At 32.7% G+C, this 24406-nt stretch overlaps 2 protein-coding genes across 3 annotated transcripts; both read right to left on the minus strand.

The window, feature by feature from the left end:
- Positions 1 to 113: 113 nt before the first annotated feature.
- Positions 114 to 2749, minus strand: LOC110721700. Of its 2 annotated transcripts, none has more exons than XM_021900901.1 (3): positions 2441 to 2749; positions 1025 to 1492; positions 114 to 918 (listed from the first exon to the last, which is right to left on the minus strand). In XM_021900901.1, exons 1-3 carry the CDS (start codon positions 2549 to 2551, stop codon positions 280 to 282), a joined length of 1218 nt encoding a protein of 405 aa, XP_021756593.1. In that variant the 5' UTR covers positions 2552 to 2749; the 3' UTR covers positions 114 to 279. The 2 variants fall into 2 exon arrangements, with proteins under 2 accessions (XP_021756593.1, XP_021756594.1); XM_021900902.1 differs by having other exon boundaries at positions 1025 to 1545.
- Positions 2750 to 4697: 1948 nt separating this feature from the next.
- On the minus strand, positions 4698 to 14918 carry LOC110721701 (GDSL esterase/lipase EXL3-like). The gene is made up of 5 exons (XM_021900903.1): positions 14478 to 14918; positions 11303 to 11433; positions 10445 to 10678; positions 6826 to 7081; positions 4698 to 5237 (listed from the first exon to the last, which is right to left on the minus strand). Exons 1-5 carry the CDS (start codon positions 14761 to 14763, stop codon positions 5044 to 5046), a joined length of 1101 nt encoding a protein of 366 aa, XP_021756595.1. The 5' UTR covers positions 14764 to 14918; the 3' UTR covers positions 4698 to 5043.
- Positions 14919 to 24406: the final 9488 nt, after the last annotated feature.

A 24406-nucleotide genomic window follows, 5' to 3' on the forward strand; every position in this document is an offset into this window, starting at 1 on the left:
GAGTGAGTAATATATGATCAATAATCACTGCCTCTATCACCAAATTGCAATGAATGTGGAAATTTCTTTGGAAAATATCCACAGAATCTAATCGACAGAAGTAGTGAGGATCAGACAAGACAAGCACAAACTTTTTCTAACTTCATTCGCAGGTTCTTGAGATACACTATGATGATGCATCCAAATATAATTGGGTATGGAAGATTAGGATAATAACTGACTACAAAAGGTTAAACATGGTCAGAAAATGTCACAAATCCCAAGATATGGTACAAGAAATCAAATAGACCAAGTTGAATTTAACATTAAGGCAGGAATTTGCTTATTTCCATCCATGAAGTAAACAAAAACTGGTTGCAAGCTCAATCTCTTACCCAAATTGAATTTCAGAAACGCTTCAACCTGAAAGTGGTCCCACCTTTTTGAACCTTGGATTGTCCCGCCCAAACTTAGACCCCATCCAATCTCATCTTCTGGAAAGTCAGACATGCTAACTGACCACTGGAGATGATTTGGATTGTCGTTCTTCATTTGTAACCACCCTCGAACTCTAGTGCTTTCATCAAGTTCAGATTCAAGCATCACAGCAACTGAGGGTGAGGTTGCCATTGGTTCCTCAGAATGCTGCTGGCGTCGCAATATGCCTAATGGTATTGCCAAGGCTCTAGCACTGGCCTGTTGTCTTGGTTTTGGCACCTGGTGAAGACCAAAGAGGGAGAGCTTTGCACTCCTTGGGAGCTGACAAACGATCTGACCAAAGGTGCTGAAGCAATGGCCAAATGAACCAGGTAGATCAACAGCTAACTGAGCTAAAGAAGCAACAACATTTGATTTTCTTACAGTGACACCAATTGCACATCCATGATCTTGATGCAGCAGAGGTGGTCCAAAAGATGAGTAATCAGTAAGGCCTTTCTCCTGTCAGATAAATGAAACTAAAATGAATATAGGAGTACAGACCAAAAATTACAATAGAAAAGAGCATCCAGCCATTTTCTCTGTTTAGCAAAGTTATTTCATATACCTGAAATGAAGAATCCGTTGAAGTTGACAAGTCTCTACATCTAGCCCCCATAGGAATTGCAACCATTGAGCACCAGTCAGATATGTTTGCTGTGTAGCTTACTTTAGCAAGAGAAAGAGCACCCCCTAGAGTATTGCTAGAATCTGTGTGGGTTCTCTGATTAGAAATGAACTGAGCCTCAAGAATATCATTCTCACGGACTTTGGTCTCAAAGGAGATTCTCGCTTTTATTCCTGTTTTAACTCCAGCCCTTTTGATTGCATCAACATTCTCCTGGTCGAGATAATCCGTTAAGAATAAAGTTCCCATCACATCAATTTCGCCCCTCACATTGGTACCATAGTCTTGAAACGGACTACCCTTTGAAGTCCTAGAGAAAGTAAGCATTCTTTCCACTTTGTCCTGTCTGTCTCTAAGTTTCATCAAGTCAGAAAATGCTTCTCGCTGCAAACGCTTCAAGATTTCAATCTGAAAATTATATCATGGCAAGAGTTGTAAAGCCCCATCAGACGGCTTGTTACCTATGAAAGCAACAAATCTGTCAAACATCAATTCACACGCCATGACATCTAAAGCCATTTTGCATTTATAGACGCCACACCTAGCAATTGGTGACAAAAAGTCACATAGCCTAAATCAATAAAATCATTCAAGAGAAGATATATTTTTTCAACAACCATTCATTTCATTGTTACACTTCAACATCTAATCCTGCGTTTTTCTGTAAAGTAGCATCTTATTGTTTTTCCCCTTACACTCCTTCAAGTCTTAATACAAACCCTGACAAAGATTGTCTAAATTAGTGAACAAAATGGTGTACATTAGTAGGTAATTTGATGAGTGGCAAATAACAATCAATTTATGCTAAAGCATTTGCAATCTTTGTCATATGGTAGATGGTTTATACACATCTATTGAAACAAAGAGCGAATTTCTCACATTGACCCACGGACAATGCAAGGGTCTAAATGATTACGATCAAAGCTTAAACACATACAGCAACTTCGTTGGAAGCCTAATTGACATCCCAAATCGCTTGGACAAGGACCTAAATGATCATATTCAAATTTTAACATAAGCATTCGATACCACGGAAAAAAATCCTTACAAACAACAGGGAAGCTCCCATATTCAAATACCGACATCTTTCAACAAGGAATGTCCCAAAAATCAAAAATTGTAAATCCAACAACATAGCTAATAAAGAATATAAACGTGGACCGGCTAAAATCATAATGTCCGCGTAAAATTGGCCGAAACAAGAGCTATTCAAGCAATTAAGATCAAAATTGACACAATCAAAGCAACAATAATTCGCATATAATAAGCTGGAAACAAGACCAAATTCAGCATTTTACAACATTGCAGCATGAAATTGGAGGAATGATTAAACAGAATTGAGAAACCAAAAGGTACCGGATTTTGACGGGACTTATTCTGGCGGCGGCGAGACACGCCGGAGATGAAATCTTGGCCGGATTTTACAAATGACTTTAAATTATCGACAATAGAAGCAACTGGGTCCATTTGGAAAACCCTAAACCTTAGAATAACAGGGTTTGAAGAGTGGATTGAAAGTAAAAATGGTGTAAGTTTTCGAATTTTAAATTCCGTTGCGAGTCGTGCGATAGAATGTTGAAAAACTTCATGAGAGAGAAAGAGGGAGAGGGAGCGGCAGGAGAGTCATGGACTGAAGGTTGATTAAGGCCCACTTTCATGGGCTTTTCCTTTTATTCGTTACTTCTATATTAGTTTTTGTACCTGCCCATAAGTTAGCTTTTCAACTTTTGTTTTGGTCTTGGCTAAAGTTTTACCCCCACCGTTTCGTAAATATCGCAACACTTTGACTTTTGCTCTATTCATATGTTTACATTAAAAATACTTTTTACCAATACATAAAATAACATATGTTGACATGTAAAATATATTTGGATTAGTCTTTATGTATATTTTTATCATATTAACTTTTTATACTTCTTAATAGTATATAATTTACAAATATTCCCTTTGTTTTTTTTTTAGGAAATATAATTTACAAATATTAATGGTCAAAGTTGTGTAATGACATGTGTGCCAGTCAAAGTGTTACGATTATTATAAAACGAAGGGTGTAATTACTTTCTTCTTCTATTTTCTTAAATTGTACTCCGATCCCTTCTTTCATAATAATTGCAATATTTTCCGTTTTCATTCATTTCAAATATTGTAATATTTTTTTATTTGGTAAAGTACCACTAATACCTCTTTTTCATACTATGTGCAACATTTACTCAAATAGATGCTACACATTATGTGCAATGCTTTTATTTCTTTTTTAAGTTGCCATCTCTCTCTATTTCTCTCCTCATCACATGCATTCCCTACATTTCTCTCTCAATTTTACACTTAAACGAATTTTGCCTTAAAGTCCGTGTCAAGGCATTTGTTGCACATGATATGAAACGAAGATAGTATTAGTGTCTCTCTATACCAAACTCACGCACTTGCACTACTTTTTTTCACTTATTTCTATCTATTACTAACAATTGATCTGAATTATGTAACATAGTATTCTTTTTTTCACTAACTATACTTAATATTATAAAAGTTCTATGAATGCTATGAGTTTCTGATTATGCTTCCAAGATTTACCTAAATATCGAGATCAACTATAGAAACATAATTGAACTTCTTAAGAATAGTGAAAATAGAAAATGAAAATTAGAAAGAAGAATTTCAAGTTAAGTTGGCCATGAATATTTAAATTAATTCCAAGAGTCACCACTTCCTAATCTTAATTAATTAAGATAATCTGATTTTATAATGAATAGTCACGATTATCTTCCTTAATTATTCGTAGGAAACTATGAACACACACCTAATCGGGCTAAGCCCGCTCGGTCAAGCGAATAAATTAACGGAAGTGCAATTAGACTCACGCGCTTGATTTGGCTAAGCCCGCCTAGTCGGGTAAATTAACTGTCGAAAGTGTAACTAGATTCATACCCAATAGCCCTATCGAGTCTTACAACTATCAAAAAACAAGTTTGGGTTCGCGCTCCATCGGCCCAAGGTCAAATTCCTTGCCTTTCGTTAATATTCGTTTATGCTTCAAATATTCAAATTTATTCACTTGCTCCAAGCTATACTTCTTCTATTCCACCAATGTGAGACTTCCTACTCAACATCAAGTTATATAGAATAAGCTAACTTTTTCGATCTATTTTATTAATGTGGGGACTTCCTTCCCAACATCAAACTATATAGACTAAACTATACTAAACTATATAAACCAACTTATATTCTACCAATGTAAGACATTTTTTTCCGTTATTAACATACTTATTATGAAAACTACTCCAACACGACCATCTTTTATTGAGTCAATCCTTAGAAATCAACTTAATGCTAAGCATTCCCTATTTTGTCCAACTACACATGATGTATTGTTGTTTCAAGTTAACTTCTACTAGACATATTGCATACTTTTTTTATGAACTTTGATAAGTCAGTTTTAGTCTTGAAAGAAGATAATTGTCCTTCCTTTTGTATATTATACCTATCTTTTTTACACTAATATAGCAAAAAATACATACTTTTTAATTTGGTACTTCGTTTAACCTTAAAAAAAAAAAAAAAAAAAAAAAAAAACAAAAAAAAAAAAAAAAAAAAAAAAAAAAAAAAAGAGAGAAGATGGATAACATGGGCTTTGTAATACCAATTTATATTGTGAATTTCACAAATACTCCCGCGGGTGTGTAATTTTATATATGTGCGGGCTGATATACAAGTAAAACGAATTTGTACGTATTGTAAATGTGAACAAAATAAAATGAAAAAAAATGAATGAAAATCATTACATAGAATGAAGCTACAACAATCAAGACTCAAGAGCAATGCATTGGTATTAATTTCTTACCAATAATGCCGAAAGGAATTATTTAATAACATAGGGAAAAATAAATAAAAAATTATAAAAAAAAAATTAGTACTATAAACATATAGTACTAGTAATAATTTAAGTTGAACTCGATGATGTATCAATAAAGGCGGCTGATATATTTGTCAATGAGCAAGCTAAGGAGAACCTGATAACCTTTTTCAGTGGGATGGTAGCTATCCCAGAATAAGTACTTTGTATCATCTGGACATACTGCATCTAACTTGTTGCACAATAACGACGTTACTTCTATTAACCCTGTGCCACAACAACCCTTCACCACTTGCTCAAACCCTGATTTTTTACAATGGTAGAAAAAAAAAATTATTAAAAATTCCTCACTTTTTTTACAATGGTAGAAAAAATTGCACTCCGTAGTTAACTTGATTAAATTTAGTGATGGTATGGTGAGAATGGAAAAACTAATTAGGGATGCAAATTGCCATATGTATTTAAATAAAACTGAGTGACTTGTGATATTGTCATGAATTTATAAGCTAATATCAACATGAAAATTGTATCTAAATGTTTTTCTAATGCGTGGTCGTGTAAGGCCGGGTTACATAAGGATTGAGATACAATTCATACAAACTATACACATCAATATGCTGAGAGATTATGTTGATTTGTGTTTTTTTTATTTTATTATTTATTTATTTTTTATATGGTCATTATATTAGAAAGATGGGATTAAATTAAATTTCAAATTACAATTATAAGTAGAAAATAAAACAAAAAATGAAAAAAAATAATGAAGAGATCGAGTAAATGGATCCGTAGAGTTTTTAAGACACAACACACAAAGATTCACACCAATGTGATGAGAATATTTAATAAACATTAATTATGATGAGAATATTTGCACATAAAAGTCTGAACTTATTATCGAATTTAATTTCCTCGTACCACTCCATCAATAACTTAACTACGGAGTATTTCACAGGCGGCGACGTCACAGCAAACTTGTCAAGACTTGAATTATATTTAAATACTACTATTTAAAAAATAAAAAAAAAAATAAATAAAAAAAAAAAGGAATTCTACTATTTAACTACTAATACGTTATAGGAATAATGTGTTTGACATTATTGATTATTCCACTCTAATACCGTTAGTTTCATGTAAATTGTTCATCCCATCGCACCCTAAAGATACAAAAAACATGCCTTTACATATCTAGTACCATTCTAAAGTTTGTAAAATTTTTAATGCCCTACTTTGAATGGCAATAATCACAACCAAATATTTACAAATTATGTCATCTTATGTCAAAAACAACTGACGTGTAGAGTCTTTTAAAGGAATTTAAACATGAAAACCACACCAACTGACAAGTTTGGTGTTTTGTATGTGAGAACTTTCGGTGGGGATCGGATCGGATAAGAATTTAATTTTTTAATAGTCAAAAGTACAAACTGTTGGGTTTGTTTCTTTGGCTTGGAATTTTAGGCCATATATTTTTAACAAAGAAATTGCCATTAAAGTATATCTAATAGAATAAATTCTTTTGAGGCCTAGTCCCTCCTTGCACCAAAAAAATAATAGGGAAGAGAAGAAATGTTGAGAAGAATATTTTTGTAAACTTATAATTTATTATTAGTCATATTTATATATACTCGACCACAAATTCTAACTTTTAATTTCAATTTTAATTCAATTCCCAAATTTCTCAATTTTCACGTACCAAACATCCCTATATACATTAGGTTTTAAATAATTCAATCCAAGACAACCACTCATAACTTAAAACACGACTTTAAAAAACAATGCATTATGTGATAATGAAAAGTGTTATGGATTGACTTGTCAAGGATTACCACCTACCAAATATGTTGTGATGATAATTAAAGGCGAAGAAAATAGAATAAGTTAGGGAGAGTACCGTATTTAGCCGGATTCTGAATAATATCAAACAAAGGGGTGTAAATGTCAATATAGACAACCCTTGAGTTAGGAAGCTTTTGAGTGAGAGAATCAAGTTCACGAGACAGCTTAGAATTGAACAATATAGCAGCTTCGTTGTAATTTGCAGCACATTCTCTCACAATTCCTCCTCCTAGGGTTCTTTGTGATGGCACACATCCTATGGGAGGTGCACCAAATACTGCTATCCTTCGCGCCCCAAGTCCATATAACTCCTGTTCATTTTCAAATTCATATGTATTATCAATAATAATTGCATTACATACGAAATTAATTAATTAGGTCAATTCTAGTAATAATAAGTAGAAGCTCATTGTGATCGATATATATGAGTTTGAATGAAACAATTGATTTGATATTTTATGTAGGGGTTAGATGATGATCAGCCTAAACTGTGTTAAGAAACCTAACCTTACAAAAAAATACTGTGTTAAGAAACCTAACCTTACAAAAAAATAATTACGCAAAATAATATTTTAAACTTAAAAGTACTTCGTATGTAATATTTGACTACTTTCTCTCTATTTTTTTTTTTATGGCAACGTAACCTTGCTTGCAAGTTGCAACTTTAATTTTTCAAGCTACAAATAAACTATAACATTGAATTGAAATTTTCCCAAGCAATAAATTTGTGATTTCCTCAAAAAAAAAAAAAAAAAAAAAAAAAGATAAATAAAAATAAAAAAAAAGAAAAAAGAAAAAAGAAAAAAAAGTAATGAATTTGTGATAAAGGAAGTATATAATTAAGGAAAATGATAAATATAGCCCTAAGGGCTATGTATAAGAAGCTAAAAAAAGGAAATATTAAGGATAAATTAGCATCAATTACACCGGTCTACATGTGATTTTGTCATGAATTCTCAATTTAATTCCATTTTAGGAAGTATATTTAATGCTTATATATAGCACTAAGGGCTATATATATCATTACCCTATAATTAATACTTTTCTTTTTAAGACAAAGCTATTATATATACTTCCTCTGTTCTTTTAACTTTACCTGTTTCTTTTATCACGCTTGTCAATGCAAAACTTTAGCGATCAATAACTTTAATCCTCCATAAGTAAAAATTACAAAAGTTATATATTATGATAGTACATATTGAGACGAATTCAAAAAAATCCCACATGAATATGTTTTTCCTTACATATTATTCACGAAAGACGATGAAAGGAAAGATGGAGAATAGTGTAAAAGTCAAAGCGGGTCAAGTAAAAAAGAATGGAGAAAATATCTACTTGTATATATATCTACTTGTATGATATTTTTAGTAATTGGATGATTTGATCTTGGAGAGTGAGGTGTAAAAAGTCAGCTTAATTAATTAAGCTTACTAAGGAGGTCACGAACTCAATATGCTAAGGGGCCATTTAGTTTGCACAGGGTAAACGGAAAGGAATGAACAAAGGGAAAGAAAGAGAATGGAATGAAAAACCATTCCACGTACAATGTTGTTTGGTTTACAAAAAAAACAGAAGGAAACAAACCACTAGTCGACCCACCACACCACCACCATAGAACCACCTATTTCCTTCACTTTGACACTTTTCCAGCCTCCCCACCACCCAGCCTCACCCGCTGGCCCTCGCCACACATCCCCCACCCTTCGTCGCCCGTCCTCTCTCCCCGAAAAGCGCTCCCCCTCCCTGAAAACATATACCCACCCGCGAAAAACCCTAGAAACCCCTTCCCCTCCTTGTACAACCGTCGACCGGCGGTTTTACAAGGAGGGGAAGAGGTTTCTAGTGTTTTTCGCGGGTGGGTGAATGTTTTCAAGTGAGGGGGAGCGCTTTTCCGGAAGAGAGGGGTGGCAATTCGTGGTTCTCGCCGGGGAGTGGTTCCTACGGGAAGAGGTCGAGGGAGGCTAATCTATCGGAGTTTCTGCCAGAGGCTTCATCGCCGGTGGCCTTTAGTGGTTGATTCCGGTGGCCTTTAGTGATTACTGCCGGTGGTTCTGGTTTTCTAGTGTTGAGGATAGAGGGTGAAGGTGATGGTCATGGAAAGGGAATGGAAAAGTGTAGGGGGGGTGAGGAATTAGTGTGGACTAAAATTAGGTGAACTCAAAAATAAAAATGGGTAAAGGGAATGACAAAAAGTAACAAACAACAACAAAGGAAATTGAGCCTATTCATTCCCTTTCCCTTTGATTATTACCCCCAACCAAACGGTTCCTACATGATTGGGTGTGACTTTTTCATATTTATGTACGAATAGTGATACAGTTTATTATGTGTCCCCAATATAATTAAAATGGTTGATCAAACACTACCGTACCATATAACTTTATTATTTGACATTATTATTGTCATGTACAAATATGTCTTTACTATAAATTCACGGTCATGACAATGACCATTTTTCATGGCTTTAATAAAATAGATGAAGGATCTATATTCTATAACAACCATATTTACTATGCCAAAGATGAGAATAGAACATTAAATAGGAATTTTAAGGGTATAATATGGTGGAGTGGTATTGAATAGTAGTCCCTATTTTAGTCTTTTGAGGGTACATGAATGGAAGCTTAATTAAATTTAGAGGGGATAAAAAAACGAGCTAGGCTGGTCCTATGAATAAAATCTTGTGTCCAAATCCGTCAGGCTTATTGGGCCAAAACGGTCTTTTTCGAGCTGGGTCATTGATGATCATCTCTAATTAAATTCATCAATTTATTTTTCAAATAGATATACAGTGTATGTGACTATATTATTAGTTGTCATGTTGATGCTTGAATGCTAGCTTGACAACTAAAATAGAATGGATGCGGAAGTAGTATGAGGTAAAACATGTATTAGGATTTTGTAAGGGACTAATTATGCAAACGAGTGCACATACTTCTAGGCATGCTCTGATCTAACTTTAACCAATATCTTAATGTAAAAAGTTAACCCGTCAAAAAAAAATATTAAAAAAAAAATAAAAAAAAATAAAAAACACTTAAGTCTTACCTCTATAAATTTACTTCCTCACTTACACAGATAAACAATAAAATTAAGGCCATGTTCTGATGGTCAGTATTGTTCACCATAAAAACAATAATACAAGAATTCAATAAAAATATAATTTCAATTTAGTAAAAATCAGTAACTTTAAAGAAAAAAATATAATAGAGAATTTGTTAAAATAATTTCAGTTCTTGTAAAATTAATTTTAGTTCATTAAAAGTAATTTAAGTTTAAGAAAAATAATTTCAATTCATTAAAAATAATTTCAGTTCAACAAAAATAAAGTGAGAGAACGGGCCTAAATATCACATTAAAACTCGTTAAAATTAAAATTATTACCTTAAACCAAGTGTAAAACAATAACTAAAATTAAGGTAGCGCTATATGTAGCCCTAAGGGATAAGAATAAGCATTTAATATCTATCCTAATTAGTATTGTATTAATTTAGAAATGCATGACAAATTTACACGTACATCAATGTAACTAATGTTATATTTTTATTTATTTTTCCCCACTTTTAGCACCTTATATGTAGCTCTAAGGGCTATATTTAGCATTTTCCTTAAAAACATCGGATGCACACTTAAGAAACACAACCAAAAACATACAAGTAAAAACATTTCGATACCTGGATGAATGAAGAAGCAGAGTGAAGCATAAGATCAGTGTAAGAAGGAATATCATAATGAAATCTTCTGAAAGGAGTACCAAAATAAGTGTTGGCAATATCATCACTTCCAGCAACAACAAAGTAAACAGTGTTTGCCAAAATGAAATTGGTCTTCTCAACCCCAACTAGTTGCTTCACTTTCTCTATGTATTCTTTAAAATGTTCTAGCTGCTGTGATAGTGATATCACTGACTGCATACATCCAACAACATAGAAAACAATTAGACATAACCAAAATTAATTAGAATAAGGAGATGTAGGTGAGATCTAACAGCTAATTATGAGACCAAATACACCAATCAAGGGGGATCACAATATTATTTGTGGTTATAATAGTGTTGAAATTTTAAAACATTCGTTTTCTCCATTATTCCAAATTATGTTAATTGGAATATTGACTTTAATACTAATTATGTGTGACATATTTTTTATATTGAATAAGCATATATGTGAAAAAAGATGGATAAATTATAGGAGATGAAGTAAAAAATTAAAGCGGTCAGCCTTAAAGAACAAATGTGGATAAATTAAGAGAGAGACTGGAAATATGTACTCCGATCCATACTTCGTAAATATTGTGGGAGGAGGTGATAATAAAAATATAAAATTTAAGTAAAAGTGAGCTTAATTTTTAAAACATCCCCAAATGAAAATAAGTCATACTTATTAAAAATGCTACTGATAAAAAATTATTTGTGCATTTTGTTGCAATTAACTTAGAACTGAGTAATTAATGTACTCTAGAGTCAATGAATTTTTATTATTACTTTTAAATTTTTTTGCCTTGAAGTTTCATGAAATTATGAAAGAGCTTACCGCAACTTTAGAAGTCAAAGGGTCAAAACCAGCAGCTCCAGAAGCAAAACTGACACCGGTTAGGAGATCATCTGGACTTAAATTGGCATCCAAATAAGCTGGTACATAATCCTTTATTGATAATTCTTGCGCTGCAATTAACAACATACACCCCATATAACATATTGTGTACATTACTAAGACCAATCAAGTACAACCCAAACAAATATTACAACAATGAGCCACATTTGATGTTGAGATAGCTAGTAATTCGAGTATTGTACAAGTACTCTAACACTTTAAATTTCAAGACAAATTAAGCCAAACAATGTGAGTTACTTGTGAAATTTTTACCAACAAAAGTACTCCGTATTATATGAGCTACTTAGCTTGTGTCAATAACATGTACATTATTCCCTAGTATGATAATATTATTACTCAATTTGAGTTATTTATTTCCTTTTTTGTTCAGTTACGTATTAATTATACGAATGAATAATATGATTAATACTGTATATTGGCTATGAGCCTCACATACGAGTTATAACTATGAATGAAAATATGACAAATGTCTTTCATGACATGTAATCTCATCTTAACCATCAACCAACTATATTTATTCCCTAAATTTGATCTTTAAAACACATCAACGATCAATTACATCAAATGAAAAGCCATGCATGTACTCGTTGGCATTTGGCAAGACGTGTATGTAGACCAACTATGCAATACAACATACAAGTAGTTTTCAATCTTTTCATATAATAATAAATAGAATAAAATTAAAAATAAAAATAAAAATAATGAGTGGCTTCAAAAAAACGAAGAATCGGTCTTATACAATTGCAAGATGATGGAGCTTTCTTTGTGCATAGACCACTCTATCTTAACTCTCAGCTCACGTAACACTTGTGAGTTATCACATTAAGCTACCGTATAATTTTACATAAAACCTAGCTAAGTTCCGATTTTTAACTTTTCGAGTTCAATAGCGCTTTCCTATTAAGTATTAACCAATGATTATGCAACAACCTCATACTGTGATCAATAGTTATATATATGGGTACAAATTATGTACACAAACCCTAAACAAAAAGGTGTATATATATATATATATATATATATATATATATATATATATATATATATATATATATATATATATATATATATATATATATATATATATATATATATATATATATATATATATATATATATATATATATATATATCACACTAATTGAATGATGAATATGCATGGTTGTCAATTAAGCCAATTGTGGAAATCACCGCTCGGCTACTCTATTTTTCTTAGATAGGTCTAGTGCTTATGTACACGCATGTATGTCAAAATGAAATTGTTATACACAATTTTAGTCGTGTACACAAAAATTTTGGTGTTTAGAGAGCCACAAAGGCTAATGATTAATCGATCACATACAAAATCCTTTTAAACTAGGAGAGAAGCTCTAACCAACTGAGCTATCTTTCGCTCCCGGACTTAATTAGTAATTAAAGACTTGTTCTAAGCTCTCAAAAGAATAAAATAGAAAAAGAAATACAATTAAGTAATCACTATCAATCACTGCTTAAACTGTTACACTACTTTGAAAGGATACATAATAATCAGGCAACCTAAAACAATGAAACTTGCGTGAACCTTTAATTCTTTTTCTAATTTAACGCTTATGCCAAAGGTTTGGTGTTTTGCGAAAATGGAAAAAATCAATGTATTTAGTTGATTACACTTTAAATTTTTCACCTAATTTTCTCTGAGTAATAATAACATTGTGATAAGACAAATAATTGGCAGGCATGTTTTTCATAAATCATAGTACGTACAAGTATAGTAATACTGCCCTAAGCAAAGGGACTTTTCACCTGAGCCATTTAGGGCCCGGCCCCCGATAAATTATAATTATTAATTAATTAATAAACATAAATAACCTTATTTTACTTATAATATATTAGAACATAGTGATTAGTTTTGAGCGAGAGATAAAAGATTAAATCACGACCCTCCAATATCTTTGGTCAATATCCGCCATTGACCTTAAGTGTGATTTTACACTTAGCTTTCAACAACTAGCAATTAACAATCTTAATTAGGCACGGAGTAGTTTTTATTTTGGTGTACTGTAGAGCAATCACAGTTATGCACTTATGCAGTTACGCCCCAGGATTTATTTTTTTCTTTTGTATATTTTTTATCCTACTTTAATTTCATTTACTATCATTCTGAAATGTACGTTCTTTTTACCTACAAAGTTTTATGCATATTCTTTTGTGAATGAATAGAAATATGATTGTAATTAATATGTTCAACTTGTAGTATTGACTATTGAGAGAAGTAGGCGCAACATGTTGCATAAAATAAATAATTTGGGAAAACCATAAAATGTGATTTCGTTGTCAAGAAAAAAAAAAATCGTATAATGTGATTTGAGTAGGTGGTTGTATGCATGCCAATAAGCACCTAATTAGTTGATATAAAATGAATTTATATTGCGATCATATAATAACCTCGCCCGCTTCCCCACAACCCTGTATCTAATTCAATTTTTACTAGTGTATATTCAAATATGATTGTAATAATTATTGTTAATTATTTGACAGATTTTATTTCCATTAGCTTACAATACTCACACAAACACACACAAAAATGTTACATACATATCGAATTTCGCACGATTATTTTAGATTAATAACCTTAGTTATTAATACGATGGAGTTCATTTTAGATTTATTAATAAAACAATCTTTTAAAAATAATCTAAGGCTAGACACTTGAGGTTCTTCATCACTCAGACATTCAAATGAGATGATACGTGGGTATAATTCGTTATATTCATACTCTCCCTAATACTTCATAAAACAATAATTTTATTTTGGTCATCCATTTGGTCAATATATATATATTATGTGTAGAGATATGGACCAAAGTAAATGTCAAAATTTATACCCGTCATGGGCCACCCCCTCTTCTCACTAATACTTCATAAAACAATAATTTAATTTTAAAATAAAAGTTTAGATTGTGATATTACTAAAGCCAAAACCATAAACCCCCAAAAAAATCCCAAAAATAAAAGGTTTAGTAAGATAAAAAAAAAAAAAAAAAAAAAAATTATATGCATGTGAGATGATCATATGCATGAAGTACTAGTACATATGCATGTGTTATCATTCATACCTAAAAAATCAGTAGGGATTCTTCCATTGCTGAACCTGCCAGTAGGAATGCCACCCATGAAATCCTGACCATAAGGAGGGTGATTACACTTGATAATCGTCTTGATGTTGTTATTGTTCCCGGGATCAATGATCGAATCTCCGAACGCCAGGATCGCAGTAACCGTCACATTCGGAGGCAGCTTTACTACTGCCACCGTCGGGGTGGTGGTAGAGAAAATGATAAGGAGGTGAAAGACTAGACATAAACATAGTGAACAAGAAGTTGAAGAAAAAGAATATTGCATGGTTCCAAGCTAGTTAACTAGTAATAATAATTTTAATAATAAGAAAATTTAATGAAGCTCTTTTTCTTCCTCTAAAGTTGGAAAACAAGGTTGGAAACTACCTTTCAATGCTGACTTATTTTTATGTGTGGCTAGGTATGTTTTTTGTCGCATTTATATAAGAAATGAATCAACCATTTTATTTAAAGCTTGTATATTTATTATTTTATGAATTAATTACTGAGGTCAATATATATATATATAATGTAATTAAATTAGACCTACCTTACATAAATTAATCTACAAGTTGTTTCTTTTTTTTTTTTCTTTCTTTTATTTTACACCTTACATTAATTTTATAAATACTCATAATGACTCAATTCAATGATAAATTGATGATACGTGTGATGAAGAAGCTTCTAAATATAAGAAAGTCTGACCAAATGGATGTGTTTGCATGCAATTTGTCTTTACTTTAGATTTCTTCATCAATTAGATTTATGTTTTAGTATTATAAATACACTTTAGGTTACACAATTTTATTTATCTTAATCGGCAACAAACACGTTGGATTGTGACTTTGTGAGTACTTAAAACCTTAGATTTTGTCCGATCTCCTCAATTTAAATATATTTCAGTAAAATTAAGATAATTCACCAACTATAAGTTCATTCAAGAAGAAAAATTTTATCTTGAGCTTAAACTAGCATAAGTACAGTTAACAAAAACATAATTTCAGCATAAGAAAATTAAGTTCAACAAAATTAAGATGAGAATGTAACCTTGTGCATTAATTAGACTTATAGAAATTAATTAGACATTTAGCATAGGTATCACAAGCTCAACCTCCTATTGTAAAAAAGTTGCTACCAAATCCAACTTTGACCGTCAAATTTTTGTAAGAAATGAAACCAATTGTTTTTTCAACTATATGGAAATTCTTATTTTATACTCCATAATACAAATCTAGCTAGATTTACATGTTAATGAATTATGTTTAATAACTTATTTTGTTATATTTTAAGAAAATATATATTTTAAAGATATATTATCCCAACAATTATACAATTATAGAAATCATAATAGTTGCACGTTGGCAAACATGAAAAGCAAACATAAACAACTAAAAAAAGAAAGCAAAGTAACTAATCCATCTGTAAGCTTGTTCTTTCCAAGATCATTGTTTAATTTATATAATTAATAATTTTATTTTTATTGTACATAAAATAACTATCAACCCACAATGCAAGGATCATGAAAAGGCAGTCTTTCATATCTTGTTATTGAATTTTCATTTATGCAAGAAATTGCAAGACTAACAATCACGATCGGAAAATTCATTATATATAATACTTGTTGGTGGAAGCCTTAATCGGACAACAACCACCTATAATATACAACAAGTACATTAATATCTTTTTAATTTATATATTTTCTCTTCGTCTTTTGAACAATTCAAGTTTAATGCTTAAAAATAATGTAAATCTTATAGTGTGTTGACTAGCTCTCGAGTCCATTAATCATTGCATGTCGATCTAAATATCAAAATTCAAAAATAAGTAGGTATATTAATTTACAGTCAGTTGGTCTTGTTAAAATAATAATGGTGGTGATTGGTGAAGTAAAACTTGCTTTAACTTTGTGAATTTGTGATTTCCCAATTATTTTATACTATAGTCAATGGTAAAACTTGTAAACAAAATTTTATAGGGCCAAATTAACCTATTCACTCTTGTCATAAATCACTTTTTAATGGATATTGGATAATAAAACGAGTCGTAACAGTAACAGTAATCATAATATAATCATAATAATAATAATAATAATCTGATTAACTCGTATTGTATTCAAACTAAAAGATGAAAAGCTTAAATCCGTATTAATAAAAGTATACATCTTTGTTCTTTTACCTTCTTTCATGTGACAGTTTATCAATTTCTAGGTCAGATTTCTTTTTCTTTTTTTTTCCTCACTATCTATCATTATCATTATTATGAAGTATATATTCATACGTAGTTTTTTTTTGTATGCTCTTTCTTTCTCACTACAAAGTAACATACAATCCGTCAATGCTGTCGTAAGTCTTACTTGTAAGTGTAAGTACGGTCCCCCGATGTTCATAATCAATTATCCAAATTACATTGTAACAAATTAAATATCCATGAATAATTTAATATTGACTAAAAAATCTAAATTATTATGTTAAGATCGATATTAGACATACACATGCATGGTACAAACTACATGCTAGTTAGGCTCCCAAATAACGTGTGCAACTCTACGTTTAGCATTTAACTAACATCAACATCCAACATTATATAGAATTGGACAAATGGCCTCAATTTTCTTTGCTACATAATTAGAGGAAAGATCACTAATGTTGCTTATACTAGCTACCTTCTCGTATTTTTTTTTTTTTTTAATATGTATGATAAAGGGTCTAATCGGACCAAAATTCCTCATGGATGGTCAATCTAGTCTAGGTTAGCGAGCTTAAACACTTTGGGGTGGTCAATCTAGTCTAGATCAAGTAATCACCTCCCCAAACTGTCCCTAATAAGAATTATACCTCATCCTTAAGGTTAGCATATGCTCTTGTTTCTATTAGACCAAGCTTAGTTCAGTGCACATACCCTATTAGTATCGATCATAGTTCTATAAATTTTTGTATTGTATTATTCTTTGTAACTAGTGATGAATACAATAATTAGTAAGTGAGGTAACAGTTGACAGTTGGGAAAGACTAATTGACACTCACGAAAATGACGAAAGTATAATAATCAATCTTTAAATTAAATTATGTCTTATCGCAAGCACATTTATTAGTATATACAAGCTAAGCTTTTCAAAATAGTATACCCAATTAAAGTTACTTGGTATAATAGAGGACCTAATAACAGGTCACAGGTGTCATCTATCTATTCTAAATTTCTTAATCATCTACGTGTTCATTCATTCTCTTAATTAGTAGTAGCTTGTTAGTTCAACGGCAATTTAGGTGACAGCTCAACAATACAACTTAATGTAGGGTAACACATCACTATAATCCCTTCATATTACTATGATGTTTCATTCAATATATGTTATATATCTATACACCAAGCAAACTTGGTCTAGTGTTTGCATCTCACAACCAAAAGGTTGTGGAATTAAACCCCACTAAAAGCGCTTTGGGGTAGAGATTTTATTACCTTCCTCCCACTTTAAAGTGCCTAGCCTGCTAACTCGGGTCGGGAGGACCTATGAGAGGTTCCGACCTATTAGAGCCCTTCTCCTTACCAACCAAACTGGTGTTGGTGCCCTACTAGCAACCTTCGGCTCCCCATGTCTACTTGGATCAGTGGTGGTTCCAGTATGGGTTTAGTGAGTTCAGGTGAATCCATACTGGCTCCGAAAAAAAAACGAATAGGTTTTTTTTAAAAAGAAAATAATTAAAACTAGGGTTAAATATTAAACTATGCAATAATATAGAATACGCATCGCGCGGACCAGTGGTTAGAGCTTTATTTTTAGGAGAAAAGTCAGGGGTTCGAAATCGACTAACTCAGCATCTCGTAAATTTAGAATGTTAATATATACTTCCTCCGTTCTTTTTTACTTGACTCGCTTTGACTTTTACACTATTCATCACCCCCCCCTCTCCTTTGACCATCTTTTGTGAATAATATGTAAGGAAAAAAATATTCATGCGGGATCTTTTTTAATTCGTCTCCATAAGTACCATATTATAATATATAACTTTTATAATTTTTACTTATGGAGAATTAAAGTTATTAATTGTTAAAGTTTTGCATTGGCAAGCGTGATAAAAGAAACTGATCAAGTAAAAAAGAACAGAGGAAGTATATATTCTGGCATTGTGTTTTACAGTTTGGAGATTAAAGAATTAGAGTATTTTTTGGAAAGAATGTGTGTCAAAATCACAAAAATCATAGAAAGTCGAGTTCAATTGTAATTTAGTTAAACTTTTTTTTTTTTTTTTTTTTTTTTTGTAATTGACTTGTATTGTGCACACCCGAATTAGCAAATGCAAATTTTATTTTGAATCATGATATTTGATATCCCTATATTTGTTTGGAGAGTCCGAACCCATAACGAGCAATTCCTGAAACCGCCACTGACTTGGATCGAACACAATTTATTTGTTCTTGCAAATTCTTTTTATTCGGGGATAAATTGTAGCTATGGTCTTTTCTTTGTCCATAGCAAATTTAATTTACAATCATGCCTGATCTATTTCTTTATTTCTGCCCACAAATTCATTTTGTATAATTGTAATATCTCAATGTTTGGATATGGGGTGCGTGCACCTACCAGGAACCGAGTGTTTGACGCTCGCTTTGACATCTTTGTGACTTTGTCACATTTTCCAGTGACATTTATTTAGATGAAAGTCTTTAAGTTGGAATATTCAAGGGGGTAAAAAGCTCGAGGCTCTTGCCAAATTGATTCATTTAAAAAATAAACATAATCCGGATATCATTTTCGTTTTGGAAACTAGAACAATCATAATAATAGCAAAACTATTTTAAAAGCCCTTCATTTTGAGAACAAATATATTATTGATCTTGTTAATCATTCTGGTGGTTTGTGAGTCTGTTGGAACAATACTAATATAACTATGAAAAGTATTGACCTTAAGGAGAGATGTGCTCATTTGTTAGTAAATTTTAAGCCTTTAAATAAATATATGATTATCACAGGGGTATATTGTCTTGCACAGAAGCTGAAAAACCTTTGTTTTGGAATTGTTTAACCTCTTACGGTATTAACACAAGTCTGCCTTAGTTTGTCCTTGGTGATTTTAATGAGATGTTATTCCACTCGGATAAATTGGGAGGTAGAGCATTGTCAACAACTCCAACGTCTACCAGCTTTACTTGCTAACACTAATTCCATTGAGGTACCTTGCACTCAAAATGCTTTTTCTTGGAAGCAATAATGCCAAAAATAACAAGTAATATATGAAAGGTTGGATAGAGCCATCTCCAACCATCCTTTTAATCCCGTTTTTCCTAATAGTTTATCGTCATATAGTACCTTCATAGTATTGGATCATATCCCTCTTCTCTTTGACTCACGTTTCAACCCCGCTACTTTTATGCCAAGACCATTTCGTTTTAAAACTACTGGACTCTATATGCAGAATCACACACGATAACTAAAAAAATGTGGCCTCACCCAATTCAAGGGTCACGTTTTTATCGCATTCAGCAAAAACTGGCTTAAATTAAGACTGGACTTAACGTGGGCAAAGAATCGATATGGCAATAATAGGAATAAATTGTTAGATAACGAAGAAAAAATCAAACAATTTGAACAGGTACTTCAGCTCCAACCTTTAACCCGATCCTAGTTAGTCATATCAATAGACTGATCCATCAACGGGAAAAGCTTCTCTTATTTAGACAGCAGCATTGGGGCGCCTTAAGTCGGAAAAAATGGCTAGTTCAAGGGGATAGAAATACTCGTTTTTCCATAATCGCATGCGGCAAAAAATAGCTTCCACGACCATTCATAGGCTTCAAAATGAGGATAATGATTGGATTGATGGTTCAAACGACATTAAAAAAACTCCTTCGTAATTCCTTTCACCTTCATTTCAACTCGACTTATAGTGCAGCAAGACACCTTGATCTTTCTTTCATTGAACCCATCACCTCAAATGAGGATTGTTGTTCTCTCCTCTCTCTCCCGTCACCCAATTAGAAATAAAAAAAATGCTTTCTTTGATATGAACCCCAATAAAGCCCCGGGCTTAGATGGTTTTGGGGAAAAGTTCTTCCAATCCTACTGGAACATCATAGAAAAGGACGTTACCCATGCAATCCAAAGTTTTTTTTCCCCATGGCCTATTACTCCAATCCTTGAACCACACTATTATTTCTCTGATTCCAAAAATCGAGCAACCTGAGTCACCTAACCATTTCTGCCACATTAGCTTGGTGAACACAGTTTATAAAGCCATTTCTAAAATATTGGTCACCCGTTTATGTCCAATTCTAAAAAAATCTATTAGCCCGCTGCAAAATGCTTTCACGCCAAATCGTTCTATTCATGATAACATACTTGTCGTTTAGGAAGTACTGAAGACTTTTCAAAAATCGATGAATAAAACGGGGTGGTGTGCACTAAAATTAGATACGGAAAAAGCCTTTGATAGGATCGAGTGGGACTCTTTTTGGGATTGCCTTAAGCTTTTGGATTCCCCGAACAATGGATTAATTGGATTAAAGGATGTGTTACTACTGTGTAATATTCTCTACAAATAAATGGGGAAACAATCGGATGGTTTAAGCCCTTTCGAGGTTTCCGGCAAGGAGACTCCTTATCTCCTTATTTATTTATCCTATGTATGGAGGTAATGATCAGAAAACTCTCTTTAGAAAGCTTGGATCACAAATAAGGTATTGGTTTTAAAATTTGTCCAAGATCGTTCAATATTCCTTGCTTGCTATTCGCTGATGATAGCCTTGTCTTTTGCAAGGCCACCTCATCGGCTGCTTGTCGTAACCTAAAAGCAGTGTTGGATGAGTTTTGTGGGTTATCTGGTCAGCTGGTAAATTTCCATAAATCATCTATTATCTTCTCCAAGAATGTTGCCAATAATCGAAAAGCGAGTTAAGCTGCCAAATTTAACATGACGCCAAAGGCTTCCCTAGGTAGATACTTAGGGGTGCATTTTAGTTCCTATGATCCAACTAAACGTGACTATAAGAATATTATAGAAAAAACAGAGCAGCATATCCAGCATTGGAAAGCAAACTACCTCTCCAAAGCCGGCAGACATACACTTATTCAAAGCAACCTAGAGGTTCTACCCTCTTATCTATGCTCCTCCTCCCTCCTTCCACTAGAAGTTGCAAAGAACATGGATTCCATTCATCGAAATTTCTTCTGGAGGCAAAACAATACAAGAATAGCATTCCCGTTATCTCTTGGGATAAGGTGTGCAGACCAAAGGATTTTGGGGGTTTAGGCTTACGGCGTACTCTACCTCTTAATAAAGCTTTCATAGCAAAGTTGCGTTGTAAAATAATTTCAGACCCGACCAACCTATGGTTTCAGATTGTTAGAGATAAATATCTTCATAATGATTCCTTTTTTGAATACACGCCAAGTTCTAAAGACTCCTTTATTTGGAGAAAGATCCTAGCCCAATGAGATATTTTTGAGAAAGGGCATTCGTTCGAAATTTAGGGATGGACAGGATATCTTTTTTTGGATTGACAATTGGGTCACACCCCAAAGTTTATTGCAGCTCCTACATATGGACCCCAACCTTGTAGACTTAGACACCAGGGTTTCTGATTTTATCTCCGAAAATAATCAATGGGATCGTCAGAAACTTAGAGCTTTTCTTCCCTCTCATATTGTCTCTCAAATTATTGGGATCCCCTTGCCCTCCATCCCGACAAGAGACAGTTTTGTGTGGGGTCTTACTCCATCTGGAAACTTCTCAGTTAAAACAGCCACATAGCTAGCTCATGATCATCTCAACCTAGATGACAACAAATGGACTCATCGTTGGATTTGAAAACTAGATATTCCACCAAAACTCCAAATCTTCCTATGGCAAATAATCCAGGTATTGATGATGAAGACTTTGAGAGTTTGTTGTGCCTCTATAAAGACAACATCAGTCTTGTTCTTGACATAGCAGTAGTAGGGTTCGAGAGTCAGTTCATCAAAGGCTCTTGTGTGGAGGATGTTTACATGGTTACTTGGCAACGTATGTAGTTGGTAGAGATACATATTATTATTATTTCTTAGTTTTAATGTCAGTTTATGTGTTGGCACTTGTGAGGTTGGATTTTTTAAACCTTTGTTACGCATAAGTGTGAGTTTGGTAGAGAATAAAAGTTATGGATATTATCTTATTTTCTAAGATAATATCTAACACATAACAATTGTAAATATTATATTATTTACAAGATAATATTTAGCTAGTATCTTAGTTTTGGTGGTTTTGTTCCTAGGCCAGTATTTAAGCTGAGTATTGCACGCGTTTTATTATTCATTGAATGGTAAAAAAAAAAAAAAAAAACAGTATTCCAGCCTTTTGTGTGTTAAGTAAAACACTCGATTTTTTATTCTCAATTAAGTTGGTGGATTTATTTCTTGTAGACTTAATCCTAGTTGATCGGGTTTGTGGGTGGAAGTTCCTGTAAACAAATCAAGGTTAACTAATCAAACTTTAGCTAGTTTGTTTTGGTAGATTTTCTTTAATTGTTCAGCATCTGTTATTAGTTGGATACATTGGAGATAAACTCATCAGATTTACGCATCAACAAATCTTGCATAATAGTATAAGTACTCGCGACATTCTCCATAAAGAGACTAGGATGTTAAGTTGGCTCATGCTAAGTTCGCATACAATAGGTCACCCACTTATGTAACCAATCACTCCCCTTTTGAGGTGGTTTATGGTATTAATCCGAAGCTACCACTTGACCTTATTCCCTTCCCTAAAGGCAAGGTTGTCAATCCAGATGCTAGGCTAAAGCACAGGCTATGCAAAAGTTACATTCTCAAGTTTGAGCAAGGATTGAGAAAATTAATTCCATGTACAACGAACGTGCTAACAGACATCGCAAAGCACAAACTTTCAAGGAAGGTGACTTAGCATGGTTACATCTTCGGAAGGAAATGTTTCCTAGTAAACGCAAAAATAAGTTGATGCCTCGTAGTGATGGGCCTTTCAAGATCATTGAGAAGGCTAACGATAATGCATATAAGTTGGAATTACCAGGGGAATATGGCGTACATGCTACATTCAATGTTGGTGATTTGGCTCGTTATGTTCTGGATGATGAACTTCGACATTTGAGGACAAATTCTTTTGAAGAAGGGGAGGATAATCCAGGTATTGATGATGAAGACTGCGAGAGTTTGTTGTGCCTCTATAATGACAACATCAGTCTTGCTCTTGACATAGCAGTAGCAGGGTTCGAGAGTCAGTTCATCAAAGGCTCTTGTGTGGGGGATGTTTGCATGGTTACTTCACGTTTGTAGTTGGTGGAGTTACATATTATTATTATTTCTTTGTTTTAATGTCAATTTATGTGTTGGCACTTGTGAGGTTGGATTTTGTCAACCCTTGTTACACATAAGTGTGAGTTTGGTAGGGAATAAAAGTTATGAATATTATTCTAAGATAATATCTAGCACATAACAGTTCGTTGTAAATATTATCTTATTTACAAGATAATATTTAGCTAGTATTGAGTTTTGGTGGATTTTGTTCTTAGGCCAGTATTTAAGCTGAGTATTGCACTCGTTTTATTATTCATTGAATGGTAAAAAAAAGAAAATAGTATTCCAGCCTTTTGTGTGTTAAGTAAAACACTCGATTTTTTATTCTCAATTAAATTGGTAGATTTATTTCCTGTAGACTTAATCCTAGTTGATCGGGGTATGTGGGTGGAAGTTCCTGTAAACAAATCAAGGTTAACTAATCAAACTTTAGCTAGTTTGTTTTGGTAGATTTTCTTTAATTGTTCAACATCTGTTATTAGTTGGATACATTGGAGATAAACTCATCAGATTTATGCATCAACAAATCTAGCATAATAGTATTAGTACTCGCGACATTCTCCATAAACGGCGGATAGCCCCTTGTGGCACCTGTATTCTATGCAATAGTCTAAGTGAGACAATAAAC

This window comes from Chenopodium quinoa, unplaced genomic scaffold (assembly GCF_001683475.1).
Source record: "Chenopodium quinoa cultivar QQ74 unplaced genomic scaffold, ASM168347v1, whole genome shotgun sequence".
Classification (NCBI taxonomy): Eukaryota; Viridiplantae; Streptophyta; class Magnoliopsida; order Caryophyllales; family Amaranthaceae; genus Chenopodium; species Chenopodium quinoa.